At 39.7% G+C, this 15,798-nt stretch overlaps 1 protein-coding gene across 2 annotated transcripts; it reads left to right on the forward strand.

The window, feature by feature from the left end:
- Positions 1–10,630: 10,630 nt before the first annotated feature.
- LOC103455369 (pentatricopeptide repeat-containing protein At4g39530) lies at positions 10,631–15,169 on the forward strand. Of its 2 annotated transcripts, none has more exons than XM_017323904.3 (3): positions 10,631–13,583; positions 13,791–14,214; positions 14,753–15,169. In XM_017323904.3, exon 1 carries the CDS (start codon positions 10,736–10,738, stop codon positions 13,283–13,285), a length of 2,550 nt encoding a protein of 849 aa, XP_017179393.2. In that variant the 5' UTR covers positions 10,631–10,735; the 3' UTR covers positions 13,286–13,583; positions 13,791–14,214; positions 14,753–15,169. The 2 variants fall into 2 exon arrangements, with proteins under 2 accessions (XP_017179393.2, XP_070678788.1); XM_070822687.1 differs by lacking the exon at positions 14,753–15,169 and adding an exon at positions 14,306–14,533.
- Positions 15,170–15,798: the final 629 nt, after the last annotated feature.

The following is a 15,798-nucleotide window of genomic DNA, read 5'->3' on the forward strand; positions in this document are numbered from 1 at the left end:
AGGTGCACAGGCTTGTCGTACATACCACTTTACTTGGTTTCGACTCATAGGTGACCCGCAATCATTCGCACAACCTTCACGTGATCGTAGCACTAAAGCATATTTACTTTACACCTAGTCTTGTCATACAGATCACTGTAGGTGGTTCCGACTCGTATGCAGGATTTGATTTGATATGATTGAGATTGGTTATGAGCTATATATTCAGCAGTGCAGTTTGAATTAGAGAGATTTGGCTGATGCGATATTTGACATTTATATATTTTGCCTGGTTAACCTATAGCATTGCATTGAGATATTTTAGCATGGTATACTTCTATGGATTTTCATCTTGAGTATGATTTCGAATACAGCTTATTATTATTATTATTTTCTGGAAAATTATACAGGTTTTACGACGAAGGGTTAGAACTTTTGAGAAATGAAATGATTTTGAAAAGCTTTGTTTTTGCCCACTTACACTTTCTGTTTTGCGCCCCTCTAGGTTTTAAGTAGAAGTGCTTTGGTGGATCATGAGGATTTTGACGGGGGTTCTGACAAAACATCACCATGTAGGATCACCCTCGGGTGTTGTACTATTAGTACTTGTCCTGCTTGACTGCACTTAGACTATTTATGCTCTAGTTGTGTATTTCGCACTTAATCTCTCACTAACACTCTATCTTAACTAATTCTGCTAGTAGTTTAGTTTTTATTCCTTCGCAATTCCATTTTATCTCTATTGCTTCCGCACTGTGCACATGGTTACGTCACTCCCACATGACGACCAGCATGCCCTGATTTAAGTCGAGGTGTGTCAGATTTTTAGTTGAGGGACCATTGCTTCAATTGGGTTAAAGTTGAGGGACCATTGCTACAATTTTTTTATGTGAGTTCGATGATTTGAATTTGAGTCACAAATTTTTATGTAACTTCAAAATTTAAATGGCATAATAAATAAGTTAAATTCAAGTTAAAAGTTGAAATGGAAAGCAACTAGCGAAATTTAAAAAGTTACATAAAAAAAACCAAAATCATAAGGATGAGAGAGAGAGAGAGAGAGAGAGAGAGAGAGAGAGAGAGAGAGAGAGAGAGAGAGGACTAATCGAGTCATCTGTTAATGGGTTCTTAACAGATTTACCCGCTGGTAATCCGTTTCAACCCATTAAGAAAAAAACTTAAATCATAAGGATACGAGAGAGAATGAGTCGATATGGTGAGAGAGAGAGAGAGAGATGACTAATCGAGTCACCTGTTAATGGGTTCTTAACAGATTTACCTGCTGGTAATCCGTTTTAACCCATTAAGAAAAAAAATAGTTTGGTAACTTTAAACTACTTAAAAAACCTTACTACAATAGCCATAGGGTTTAATTTCATACAAGTGATATTAAATCATTACCGTTGATCAATGTTAGTCAACGGTCAACGATGGTATGGCAGCCAACAATCAAGGGTAGTGAACTTGGACCCCTCATTATGAAGTTTTTTTAATGTAATTTGATTTTTCCTACAAAATACCAAAGCACATTAAAAAAATTCATAATAATTAATTTACAAGTGTGAAAAATATGCAAACACACGCGATCCCATCATCTCTGTTTTGACGATTGGTACATCATTGTTTGGAATTTTTACACCCTCCAAACCCTCGTGAATAATATTTTGGGGCATTCAAAATAAATAAAAATTCATAATAATCAATGTTAAGTGTATAAAATGTGAAAAGAATATACATGCGCTCGTGATTACATCATATACGCTTAAACAATGGTTACATCATCGTTTAGATTATGAAACCCTCCAAACCCATATGAATAATGTTTTATGTTTGAGTGCAAATTTACAAAAAATTATAATAATTAATGTAAGAAACAAGTGTGAAAAATGTTACAAAAATATACAAACGCTCATAATGACAAGATCTACAACTATCATGAAGAGCTCAACTCCAAAATTTGACACCATAATCCATAAACTCTAGATTTATATTTGACCATAGATTGTCGTTTACGTTTACACTTCATTCTTCTCAACGGACTTCCTTTTTCTAGATTTTCTTTTTTTGAAAACATGATTTTTTTTTTGTGGATGCAGAAAGATGAATGGTTCCGATTGTTGATATCATGTTCTGACATTTACAATTAACTAAAATATGAGTAGTCATCATATATTTTATAGAGACTTTATAAACTCCGAGCAATATTTTCACTAACCGTAAAAATTTGAACGTGATATTAATGTCCAAACCATTTATCTTTCTTCATCCGCTACAAGATCATGTTTTCAAAAAAGAAAATCTGAAAAAGTGAAATCCAGTGAGAATAATGAAGAGTAAACTTAAACAACAATCAATGGTTAAATATAATCGGAGTTGAATTGTCATAGCCCGTCCTAAGTATATATTTATCGACGGCGTGAGTTGACGGAAATACCCTGAACGTTAGTTGTGTAATGTGGTTTAAGGGTAGCTTTGGGTTAATACACTTAAATCCTAATTGTTTGGAACCAATTAGGATTAAGTTATGTTTTCTTTTGGTGGTTGACCAATCCTAGGCCACACACACTCTCCATCTCTCTCCTCTCCCCCGTGTCCTCTCACATCTCTCGGACTCTCACTCTCTCTCTCTTCCTTCTTATGTACGGACAAGGGCAAGAACACCCCAAACCTAGTAGATCGAGGTTGAAAATGGTACCATTGTGTTCCTAAGGTCCTCGTGAGTTCAAAGGTACCAAAAATAAGTAAGGTTACCTTCGATTTCACATAGAACCACAAAGTCAGATTCCATGCACTGTTCATGCAACTTTTATTCTTCGATTTTCAGGGAATTCGAAGCTCATAGAAGGCTTAAGGAGGTCCTCATGAGCCTTGGGGTAGTTCGTTGGAAGAGTTTGGACGTCGGAGGGCCGAGATCGAAGCTTTTCAAGTCGACCAGATTATTGAGTTTCCTCAGGTAGATTCTAGTGGAATTCAAGGCTTAAAAGTAGTATAAAGTGATTGTAGATGTCCTTAGCTTCATTTTGGTACAAATTGCATGAAAAATGGTTGAGAAACGAAGGAGAATAGTGAGTTTGAAGGTCTGCCCAGAATCCGGCGCTGGTGAACAGTTCCGGTGTCTGGAGGTTGAAGATGATGCACGTGTTGGGTGCGTGAGGCCGTGCCCTCCCCGACTTGTGGGGGCGCGTGAGCCTCCTAAAAATTTATCAAAAAATATCACGATGTTCGTGAGGTTGTGTAGGTCACGTTAGTATATTTAAATACCAAAATTGAGCAATGGATGAGAATTTATTAGCTAGTTATGTATATGTGCTTTAAAATAACGTTTTTATAGTTAATTCGCATATAGATGAGACTTATCCTGAGGACGAGCGTATCCACGGGCGACTCGGAGGCTACGACCCTTCGACATATCAGTGAGTGGGCTTTTGGTTTTCAATATATATTTATATACTTGATATATTTCCCAGAAATGCATTTAAATGAAAGTATGTCTTCAATTTCCATGCCAAATGCCTTTATACTTTGGTAATGCATTTTGTTGATGCACAAAACCGGAGCGGTCTTGGAACAACGTAAATCCGACCGTGAATCTGCAAGAACGCTCAAGAACACGAAGAACACAAAGAACACAAGGATTTTATCGTGGTTCACCCCAATGTTTGGGCTACGTCCACACTGTAGTTGATTCTGTTTCTCTGTAATTGTATGGATACAAGTGTTTGAGGGGAAGTCCCCCAGAGAGAGAAGAGAAGGGAGAGGAGAGCCTCGGTGGTGTGAGGTCTCTCCTGAATGTAATGAGAGCTTCTCTTAGCCTTCTTAGGCTTGGCTCTTTTGCCTCCCTTAGAATGAGGGAATGAGTCCCCTTTTATAGAATAAGGGGCTCCTCCTCTTTTACAAAGTATGGGCTTTAGTGTGAGGCCCAAATACAAGGCCCAAGGCCCAAATATACGAGGCCCTAAATATGGTATAAACAGTAGTCCCCCAAGTCTTCAGTCAAGAGAGTCTTTTGGCTGGAGACTTGAAATTCAGTCCATGTGTGGGCCGAAGTAACTAGATGTTATCTTGAACTGATGCTCGATATGAGGCGGTGCTCAATCTGAAATGATGCTCAACTGTCACATGTTGTGAGGCCGCTTTGCTTGTAGCTTATGTTGCCTTGGTTGGCTTGGCTTGTGGCGTTTGAAGGTGAAGGAGTCCCTTTTATAAAATAAGGGCTCGCTCCTCAATACATAAATGATGGGCTAGAGTTGATGCTCACGGCGAGCCGGTTGCTCAGTAGGCGGCGATGCTCTCTAATGGTGGTGAGGGAGTCCCTTTTATAGAATAAGGGCTCGCTCCTCAATACATAAATCATGGGTGATCTTTCAATGAAAGTGAGGGAGTCCCTTTTATAGAATAAGGGTTCACTCCTTAATACATAAATAATGGGCTAGAGTCCCCCAAGTATTTTTCATGAGGCCCAATTGAGGCCCAATATATGGTACATAATGTAGTCCCCTAAGTCTTCAGTCAATAGAGTCTGTTGGCTGGAGACTCCAAATTGAATCCATGTTGTTCGGAGGCGGTATTTGTATACCCTGCACTGAAGCTTTGTAGGTGAAGCTTTGCAAGTGAAGCTTTGAAGCTAGAGCTCTGTAAATGAAGTCTTTGAAGCTAGAGCTCTTGTAAATGAAGCTTTTGAAGCTAGAGCTCTGTAAATGAAGTCTTTGAAGCTAGAGCTCTTGTAAATGAAGCTTTTGAAGCTAGAGCTCTGTAAATGAAGCTTTTGAAGCTAGAGCTCTGTAAATGAAGTCTTTGAAGCTGATTTGACATGAGTGATGCTCATGCATGTTTATGTTGATTGACATGAGTGATGCTCATGGATGTTGACATGAGTAATGCTTATGGATGTTTATGTTGATTGACATGAGTGATGCTCATGGATGTTGACATGAGTGATGCTCATGAATGTTGACATGAGTGATGCTCATGAATGTTTATGTATGATTGACATGAGTAATGCTCATGTATGACTTGAAGTACTCGGCGTACTTTTGATCACCTGGTTGGTGCTATTTTGGGCTTATGGGTCTTTGCCCGTCACAACATTCCAGCCCATTTATTTTGGGCTTTACCGTTCTTTTTTTTTTTTTTTTTTTTTTTTACCCTCTGATGGGGTTTATACATATTACCCTCTGATGGAGTTTATACAGATATCTCCGAAAGATAATAAAAATAAATTACATCATTCAAAAATACTGCTTTTGAAGGTGAGTATGGCAGATGGTTTGATAATGAGATAGTATTTGCATAATTGAAGGCTAGGTAGTGGAATGGCAGATGGCTGCAGAAGCTTTTGCTTTTACTTTTTCTTTTCCTTTCTGCATGATCTTGAGTCCCCCGCAATTATCTCTGGTCTTTCGCAATTATATCTGTCCACCCATGTTTTATGGCCTTTGGAGACCATCTGATTTTAAGTTTTTAATTGCCATTGCTTTCCTTGCTTTTCTCTAGGATGACAGCTGCTTGGACAGACACCACCCATATGCCTTTCTTTATCTCTCCACTCTTTCTCTGCCCCCCATGTTCCCCATCCCTGTCTGATGCAGTCCTTTTATTGAATTTACCAATCATACCCCTGCAAGCCACTGAAACATCTCGGATATCTCTTCTCCGACGCGCTTTGTTTCCAAGCTCGAATCGCCGGCGATAGACACCTCGCTCTGGCAGCTACTTCCACTGTATACGGAGCTGCTAATTTTTTCTGTCTTTTGAACGAAGATTTCTATCATTCTAGCCAAGCATTATGATTAACGAATGGTGTGAATATTTGTACCGGTCGTTGTAACGAAATCTCACAACTACATGTTCATTCTCCCCAAACAGAGCCTCTTCACATAGATGATTTGGAAGATACGCTGAATGACAACATACGGTATCATCCCTCGTTTCCTGGGTGGCTCTGATGACAACATACGGTATCATCCCTCGTTTCGACGGTCAGGATCGACGGTCGTAGGGAAGCGAAGAGTGGGGCCAGGTACGGTGGATGAAACACCTCCAGGTTGAGATCGGTGGGGAAAGTTCTCCTGAAGTTGTCCATCTCGTGTAGGTTGCTCTCGCCTACCAATACTCTGCCATCTGGCACAAGAACAACGGATGAGTGGTACATTCTTGGAATGCCGGCTGGCTTCAGCACCACGATTCTCCGTTCTGGGTTGGATTCATAGGTTCAGTACAAGACCGGGTTGAAAACTGGATTTTTCGCGTTCTCCCATTCTGCCGTCCCGTTCAATGCGCCGTTGATTATGAGGACGTCACCCGTGGGCAAAAGTAGCATACCGGACATGACACGGGGCATGGGCATTTTCTCCATGACCCATTTAGGATCGGGGTCGGTTTATTTGATCCGGCCGTAGCTAAAACCCGAAAAGATATTGATCTTTCCATTTCTCTTTTTCTTCTTGCTCTGAGACGGGGTTCTCAGCGAAGTACTCGGAGTTCCTGCCTGCTCTTTGGTTGCAAACTCACCGTGCTCAGCTCCCTCAATATCTTTTGCCATGGCTTCTGTGACTAATTAAACAGCTTTTGGCTTTTGGCTTTTGACTAGTAAGGAACGAGAGGGAAGTTGTTTGGGTTTGTGAGTGTGGATTCTAGAACTTGGTGGAAATATGGGACTGAAGCTGGAGCTTGAGGGACAGAGACGACAGACGTCTGCCCTATAGTCACCTTCGGCGATTTGGAGACGACAGCCGTCCGATTTTCTCATTTCGAAACAGCCCAAATTGCGGGAATAAAGGATGGTATGGAGGGAAAGGTTGCGTCGGTTTGTGGAGATCTGGAGGTTACCCAATAGTCAAAGCTGTCAGTGCCGTTCCGCTGGCGGGTCGGATCCGGGTCTAGATCTGATGACTGCATATCGGAAAAGCTTGCCTGAACGGTCCCAGCTTTTGATGTCTGTAGTGACTCTGCCAACAACCCCGACAAGCACTGATTCTGCCAACAAAAGCTTTTGATGATCTGACGACTGCATCCTTCAGCTTTTGATGTTTTGCGTTGGGGCGGTTTTCTATCCTCTTCCCATATTTATATAGGTTTTCTTCTTTAGTTTGTAGGAAAAGCTAGAATAAATTGATGGAAATCTGACTCCACCAGCGTTCAAATTCCTCTGCTTTCTCTCTTTGCCTGTTGGGTTTCAAGTTTGGCTATAGAGAGGGGAAAAGAGGGAGAGAGAGAGACAAAATAAGGTTTTCTAGAAAAGCCCCAGGAGGGAGATTCTGGGTTCTTGTGATTTTGCAGATTCACGATAAAGGTGAACAATTGAGAGAGAACCGACATAACTTTTTGTATCGATTCCCACAGACGGCGCCAAATGTTGATGCACAAAACCGAAGTGGTCTTGGAACAACGTAAATCCGACCGTGAATCTGCAAGAACACGAAGAACACAAAGAACACAAGGATTTTATCGTGGTTCACCCCAATGTTTGGGCTACGTCCACACTGTAGTTGATTCTGTTTCTCTGTAATTGTATGGATACAAGTGTTTGAGGGGAAGTCCCCCAGAGAGAGAAGAGAAGGGAGAGGAGAGCCTCGGTGGTGTGAGGTCTCTCCTGAATGTAATGAGAGCTTCTCTTAGCCTTCTTAGGCTTGGCTCTTTTGCCTCCCTTAGAATGAGGGAAGGAGTCCCCTTTTATAGAATAAGGGGCTCCTCCTCTTTTACAAAGTATGGGCTTTAGTGTGAGGCCCAAATACAAGGCCCAAGGCCCAAATATACGAGGCCCTAAATATGGTATAAACACATTTCATAGTTGCATATATATATATATATATATATAAATGTGGTGTTGTGGAGGCACAGGTAAGTTCAGGTAAGTTATGTTTGATTATGTGAACTACGAATGACTTGATCCCTATTCAGGGTACCTAGGTAGTCTAACGATACGTTAGATGCAGTCAGACAATAGTTGAGGCAAAGGCCTTAGTTGTGAATAAAATGATTATAAATGCATTGATGAACATTGAGGTCATAACCTGCACCAGGGTGATTGCGATTTAGCCAGAGAGAGAGTTGGCATAGGCCTGTATATTATGTCACCTCCCGTACCATATGCTCACATGGGATCCAATTAGGTGAACAGTCTTGTCGTACAAACCACTATAGGTGGTTCCGACTCGTAAGTGACTAACGTATTATCGCACAGCTAGCATTGAGAGAGTAAAATTGAGCATAATTATATTACACCCAATCTTGTCGTACATACCCTTTTTTAGTGGTTCCGACTTATGTGCAGAATAATGCCGTATAGGTCATAGTAGTGACTCCGGCTAGATTGAGTTTGGGCTATGAATTCAGCCGTACAGACTACCACAGGAGTTCTGGCTAACATATCGTATTTCCATGAAATCATTCTTACCTGAACTGTTTACTTTGTTATATTTTGGCATGGCATACATATGAATATGATTATGTGAAGCATGAATTGACTTGATATGATTTTAGATATATTTTTGTATATACTTATATCTTGATTCTGGAAAAATCTTATATGTTTTATAGCGAGGGGTTAGTATGTTGATAAATGAAATGATTTTGTAAAACATTTGTTTTTGCCCACTCACGTTTTCTGTTTTGCGCCCCTCCAGGTTTTAAGTAAGTTGTTGTTGGTGGCTCGAGGACGTCGACTATTCTGACTATTCTATATTATAGTAGGACATTCCTGGTACTATGTAACTAGTACTTGTCCTACTGGACTGCACCTAGACTTATTATGCTCTGACTAGGAGTGTTACTGTTGTACTTAACTCCTATCACTTTCTGTTTAGAAGTGCACTCTAGTAATGTGGTTTTTAATTATTCGTATAATTGCTATCTTTATTGCTTCTGCACTGTGCACATGGCTATGTCTGTCTCACGTGATGGCCAGCATGCCTTGGCCTCGGTCGGGGTGTGTCATGAATACTTCGCTAAAGTTTTAGAGTTTGTCACTTCAAGCATTTATATGTTCTTTTCTACATTTTTCACACTTGTAAATTAATTATTATGAATATTTATTAATTTTGGACTCTAAAATAAAAACACTATTCATGAGGGTTTGAAGGGTTTTAAAAATCCAAATGACGATGTACTTATCGTTTAAGCGTATAGAATGCAATCACGAGCGTTTGTATTTTTTTTTTCACACTTTTCACACACACACACACACACACACATATATATATATATATATATATATTAATTATTATAAATATTTATTTATTTTGACCATATGTGGATGAGTTTAATCCATAGCGCTCATAGGTTTGAAATACAAATCATGTAATAATTTTTATCAGCCATTTAGTACTACCGTCTAGTTGTATTTCTCTTCACTTGTAAGTGAGAGGTTTTGGGTTCGATTATAGCCAAAGAAGAAATTGAATTACATTATTGTTAGTCTATCGTGAGACTTAGCTTACTTACTCTCCCACCCCATAATATAGATGATAGCGTTTGTTAAAAAAAAATGACTAAATTTTTACCATATGCGTATGGGTCGGTTCTTGACCGGTTTGTATTTGATAAGCCCACATTATGACTCCATTTCATGGGTGGGCGGTTATGACATGGATTGCTAAGAAACTTGGGTAAAAACGATCCAAACCACCTAAAGCGGATTGGGTTGGATGGCTTGGTCGGTTGAATCCAAAATATGCCCACCCTTCGGCCACTACCACCTCAACAATTTCTGTCACCACCTCTCAATCACTATTTTTATTACCACCATCACTCCCACCACCTTTAATTGCTCCTCCTATCTGTTGCCACCACCCATACCCCAGCACCACTATCGCCACCAACCCAATTACATTATCATCACCCCTTATCAACCGCTATTGAAAATACCATCTCCACCGCAATTTTCACATTGTTAAAATTTATATTAGTAATGTTTTTTTTATTTTTTTTAATAAACGATAGTATCTACATTAAGAGCAACTCCATCATTGCTTATTGCCTTGAGAATAGGCAACTCAATCCACTTATTCCTCCTCAAAACACTCCAGCCCACTTGGGCAATTTGGTCAAGGCGAGCCCGATGGAGAAGTTAGGCAATAATCGTCTGGTCTAGCATCCTACATGTAACGCAAGGCTGAAGGCATCATGACGTCAATCACAATTTAACCATTAAAATTATAATTTATAAATAAAAAAACTAATTAAAAAAATGAAAAAACTATAGTTTTTTTTTATAAATAACTAACCATGTTCTTCCACATTATACTGCGTTTATTGTTATATGAAATTAAAAATAAAGTTATCTTTTATTATTTTATAAAAATAAAAAAAAAAATATTTTAATACAAATTGCCTGAGCTTTTCACTTGGGCAAGTAGAGTGTTCATTATATGCAATTACTTTTCATTTAAAGGGATTGAATTGCCTATTGTCCAGGGGGCTTACTACATTGGAAGTGCTCTAAGCGTATGGGGGGAGTGTTAAGCCTTACAATGGGTTTGCCATAATAATGTTATTTAACTTTACTTTTGACGATAATTAAACCTAATAGCTATTACTTACTAGTGAAGAGGAATACTAGTAAACAAACAAATTGTCGTTTTCGTTTTACAAAACAGTTGTTTAAAAATTATTTTGTAAAGTGTTGCTAAACAAGTTTACAACTAGATTAGTCATGTTATAACACTAGAGCACAAGAGTCACAGCATTTGAATGAGTTGACATCATCCTCTATCTCCCAATTCTGGTAAATTCGTATACTTGTTGTCGGTGTATTATTATGAGAAACTTTGCACTTCACCACTACCTAAGTAGGCGACGAAATTCTCACAAAACCCTCAACGCATCCACTTTAGCAGCATTACCAGTACCTCCTCCTCCTCCTCCTCCTCCTCCTCCTCCTCCTCCTACCTTTCCAATTCGAACCAAAAGGCGCGCTTTACTCGACCTCTTACAACCACGCGACCACTCCGACAAACCCATTTTCTACTACAACGCAATTCATGCCCAGATTCTCCTCTCCGGCTTTCGAGACGATGTTTTTCTTGCTAATCTTCTCTTGCACTCCTATGCCAAATCTGGCTCTGTTATTTACGCGCGGAAACTGTTTGATAAAATGCCTGAAAGGAACTCGGTTACTTGGTCTTCCATGGTTTCTATGTATACCAAGCATGGTAATTATGAACAAGCATTGCTTATGTTTTCGGACTTCTGCAGGAATTCCGATGGGCACCCGAATGAGTATACGTTGGCCAGTGTTATCCGCGCTTGTACGCAGTTGGGAGGGATTGATCAAGGTGCCCAAGTGCATGGTTTTGTTGTCAAGACTGGTTTTTATCAGGATGTTTATGTGGCTACTTCTTTAGTCGATTTTTACGTCAAAAATGGCCATATAGATGAAGCTGACCTGATTTTTGAGGGTTTGAACGTGAAAAGTGCAGTTACTTGGACCATAATGATAGCAGGGTATGCAAAATGTGGAGAAAGTGAAGTGTCCTTGAAATTGTTTTACCAAATGAGAGACACCGATGTTCTTCCTGACAAATATGTTCTGTCTAGTGTCCTGACTGCATGTTCTGCGCTCAAATTCATTGGAGGCGGCAAGCAAATCCATGCTTATGTGCTTAGAAGGGGAACCGTAATGGACGTTTCAGTGGTTAATGTGCTTGTAGATTTTTATACCAAGTGCGGTGAAGTGGAGGCAGCAAAGAAGTTATTCGATATGATTGTAGTCAAGGACCTCATTTCGTGGACCACGATGATAGCCGGGTACATGCAGAATTCATTTGAGCGGGAGGCTGTTAAGTTATTTTCTGAAATGGCCGGATTGGGTTGGAAGCCGGATGGATTTGCATGCAGTAGCATTCTTACTTCGTGTGGTTCACTTGACGCTCTTAATCAGGGGAGAGAAGTCCATGCGTATGCTATTAGAGTCCATCTTGTTTATGAAGCTTATGTGAAGAATAGTTTGATTGATATGTATGCAAAATGTGATTCCCTTACTGATGCAAGAAGAGTATTTGATTCAATGACTGATCATAATGTTGTGTCTTACAATACGATGATCGAAGGATACTCAAGACAGGATAAGCTGTCTGAAGCGCTGCATCTTTTCAATGAGCTTAGACTTAGATCGTTCCAGCCGAGTCTCTTGACGTTCGTCAGCCTTCTTGGTATCTCAGCTGCTTTATTCACGTTGCAGTTGAGCAAGCAAATCCATGGTTTGATCACCAAATATGGGTACTGTTTGGATGTATTTTCTGGCAGTGGTCTGATAGATGTTTATTCAAAGTGCTCAGGTATTAGAGATGCTAGACTTGTATTCGATGAGATGTATGAGAAAGACATTGTAGTGTGGAATGCGATGTTTTGCGGATACACGCAACAGATGGAAAGTGAAGAGGCTCTTAGACTGTACACAGAATTACAATTATCGAGACAAAATCCTAATGAATTTACTTTTGCAGCCCTAATCTCAGCAGCCAGTAACCTGGCAAGTATGCAGCATGGCCAACAGTTCCATAACCAGCTCATTAAGATGGGTCTTGACAGTGATCTGTTCGTCACAAATGCCCTTGTGGATATGTATTCCAAGTGTGGAAGCATTGAAGAGGCTTGCAAAATATTTAATTCAAAAGTTTGGAGTGACGTTGCCTGTTGGAATTCCATAATATCAACATATGCTCAACATGGAGAAGCAGAAGAAGCCCTTCTGATGTTTGCAAGAATGATGAAGGAGGGAATAAAACCCAACTATATCACATTTGTGGGTGTGTTATCAGCTTGTAGCCATGCTGGCCTTGTGGAAGATGGACTTCGCCACTTTGAATCAATGCCTCAGTTTGGGATTGATCCAGGAACTGAACATTATGCTTGCATAGTGACTCTCCTCGGTCGTGCTGGCAAATTATTTGAAGCTAAGGAATTCATTGAGAAAATGCCGGTAAAACCAGCAGCAATTGTATGGAGGAGCTTGCTCAGCGCGTGCACTGCTGCCGGTAATGTTGAATTGGGAACATATGCAGCAGAGATGGCAATTTGGAATGATCCAGTGGATAGTGGATCATATATCTTACTTTCAAATATTTATGCATCCAGAGGTATGTGGGCTGATGTCAAGGCGGTGAGGGAAAAAATGGACAATGATGGGGTGGTGAAAGAAACCGGCTGTAGTTGGGTTGAAGTGAATAATGAAGTTCATACATTTGCTGCAAGAGATAGAACACATCGTGAGGCAGATCTAATTTTTTCAATTCTAGACAATTTGATTCTGCAGATTAAGGGTGTTGGTTATGTGCCTGATATTACGACACTTGTGATGAATGACTGAGATGAGACATGGTGTGGTAATGCTCAGTGAAACGGACATTATGAGCTCTTGATAAACCATGAAATGAAAATTTGCACTGTGCATCTTTTTGAAGTGAAGCTTGAGCTTGACGGGAGCAAATCTTGGGCTCCTTCTGATTGGCTAGTTTATCAGAATGTGAAAAGCAGAAATTTCCTTGCGATGCCATTTTGATGAAACGGAGCTGTCCTTGGTCAATTTTTGCAGTGATTGCATCTTGCTTTACAGATGTGTCTCCCATATCTTGCATAACAGACTGGCTGGAAATTACTGCAACAAGGTTACTGTTGATATTCCATTTACAAGTGATGCTTCCTGGATTGTGTATACAAATGACGTTATATCTATATGAATATTTTTATTTTCAGACTCATTGACTTCACTCTTGGTTTACATATTTTTGTGATGTCAATTTCTCCTGTTGTGATTTCCGATACCTTACTTTGCAAAACTTCAAAGCATCTGATTGCAACTTTATTCTCCTCAGGAAAACTTCATCCACTAAGGTGAATGATATTGCTTCAAGAATTGCAGAAAATGTTAGAGCGGCCGTGGAAGCTACTAATTCCCTGCAGCAGGAAGTAAAACCCTTTTTTAATTACAGTAAGCAAAATTCAAAATGAAGGTGGCTTCTAAAACCCATCCCAAGAGATCCCTCAGATGCTTCAGTTTCTTATATTTTGAATTCTCTTGGGTGTCCATATACATTTGATTCCCAGGGCCTTATGTCTAAAGGGGAATGCAGAACTTGGTGAAAGTATGAATGTTTCAAGTGATTCTGAGGAAGGGTCTGCTTTGCTGTCCAAGATGGTTGCAGTTGTTTGCGAGTAACACTTGTTCTGCCCTTGTTTAGGGCATTTGGAAGGTTCCTTCCTTCATGTTCTCTCTTACCTTTCATTCGTGCTCGCGAGGTTTGTGGATAAAATTAAAACCCATAATCCCTTCATCTGTGATAAATTTTAATTTGAAGAGAGTTCGTCCTATAAATATTTTATTTCACAGGAATTTTGAACGTCCTTTGCCTTTAAGGATGTGTAATTGCTGGTACTTGAGACTTTACATTGTCAGATGCAATGTGCTGCTCCAAAAGCTGCTCGTATGTGTGGACAGTTCATATCTGGCGCAGCTAGAATTGGCATATGGTTTTGCATTGTTTATGTTAGAATTTGTTGGTTTATAGTTAAGCTGTGCGGTGACAAATTTTCACGTTCTAATACTCTTTCTCGTACTTGTTCATAGATTAACTAACTAATTCATGTGCTATTACCAATAGTGAAGGATTTTTCTCGTCTTTCTTACCGTCTTTTATAGGGAGGAGATTCGTTCAATAGTATGCTTCATTGATTCGCAAAGTTTTTAACATTGTTCAATTGGATTTCCTGTTGGTTTTGGTAAATGAATGAATGGGCATGCCAACAGAAAATTTTCTCCTTTTTTCTCACACCGCAGGTATTTTCACAACTACGCCTATCTGAAGCCTCAGCGCATTCGGGTTCGTTTTCTACCAGGATTAAGGAAGAAGCAACCCGCTTGCAGGCAAACGCTGGATCACAAGTCCCGTTTAATAAGCTGGTCAAGCACATTATTGCAGGGAACTTGATCTGAAGAATTTTGCTTATCTGGGAGATGAGGTTCAAACTTACTGCACAAATAGTTCGTGCTGATGGTCAAGATGACATCTGCTTTCGGTCATGTATTCAGAGAGATGGGCTCATTCCTAACCACACATATATTCCCCCAACTTAACCACCTATTGCTATGTGTTGCGTTTTTATCACAAAAATCTCGGTGTTGTAGGAGTAGAATCATACACATATATTGTATTTTATTTTCTCAATTGCCCGATGGGAACTTACATTCAACACACCCCTCACGTGGGACCATCACTCAGTGGGCAACACTTGCAACCAATCCCACATCAGACTTTAAGCGTAGAAACGTGGTGTTACATTAAAATTAGTAACTTGGGCACAACATGGACCCACAAGACAATCGAACCCGCTCTGATATCATGTCAGATATCCAGAGAGACGAGCTATTGGCTCAATCTGAAATTGGTACTAGGCGGAATATTCTGCAAAAATCAAAGTTAAATGTTGCACAGTAAACTAGTAAGATGAAATAGTCAACAAGATACGAGTTTGTCAGATATGAAAATCATAGTTCCAAGAAATAAATTTGATTGACTAGTATGTACCATTGTACAACCTTATATTTCACTTAGCTGGAGTAGTCTTCAGCCTTTACAACAAACAGTTAAAGGAGGAAACTAAATGAGAATCCAAAGTAAGGTCTAAATGAAGAATTGAAACTAAGATCCAGACTATGAGCAATGTAAACCTTTTCCAGGAATGATGTCAGTGAGTTAGCACAAGACTTAATGTATGAAAAAAGGTGTATGCAGCTAGGGTTTTAGAAGAACAAAGAGAGGCTCGGGGAGCCCAAAACAAATGAGCTTCTAAGAAGATGTAAGCAAGTATTTTCAGGGATAGTTT

Source organism: Malus domestica, chromosome 01 (genome assembly GCF_042453785.1).
Source record: "Malus domestica chromosome 01, GDT2T_hap1".
NCBI classification, from domain to species: Eukaryota; Viridiplantae; Streptophyta; class Magnoliopsida; order Rosales; family Rosaceae; genus Malus; species Malus domestica.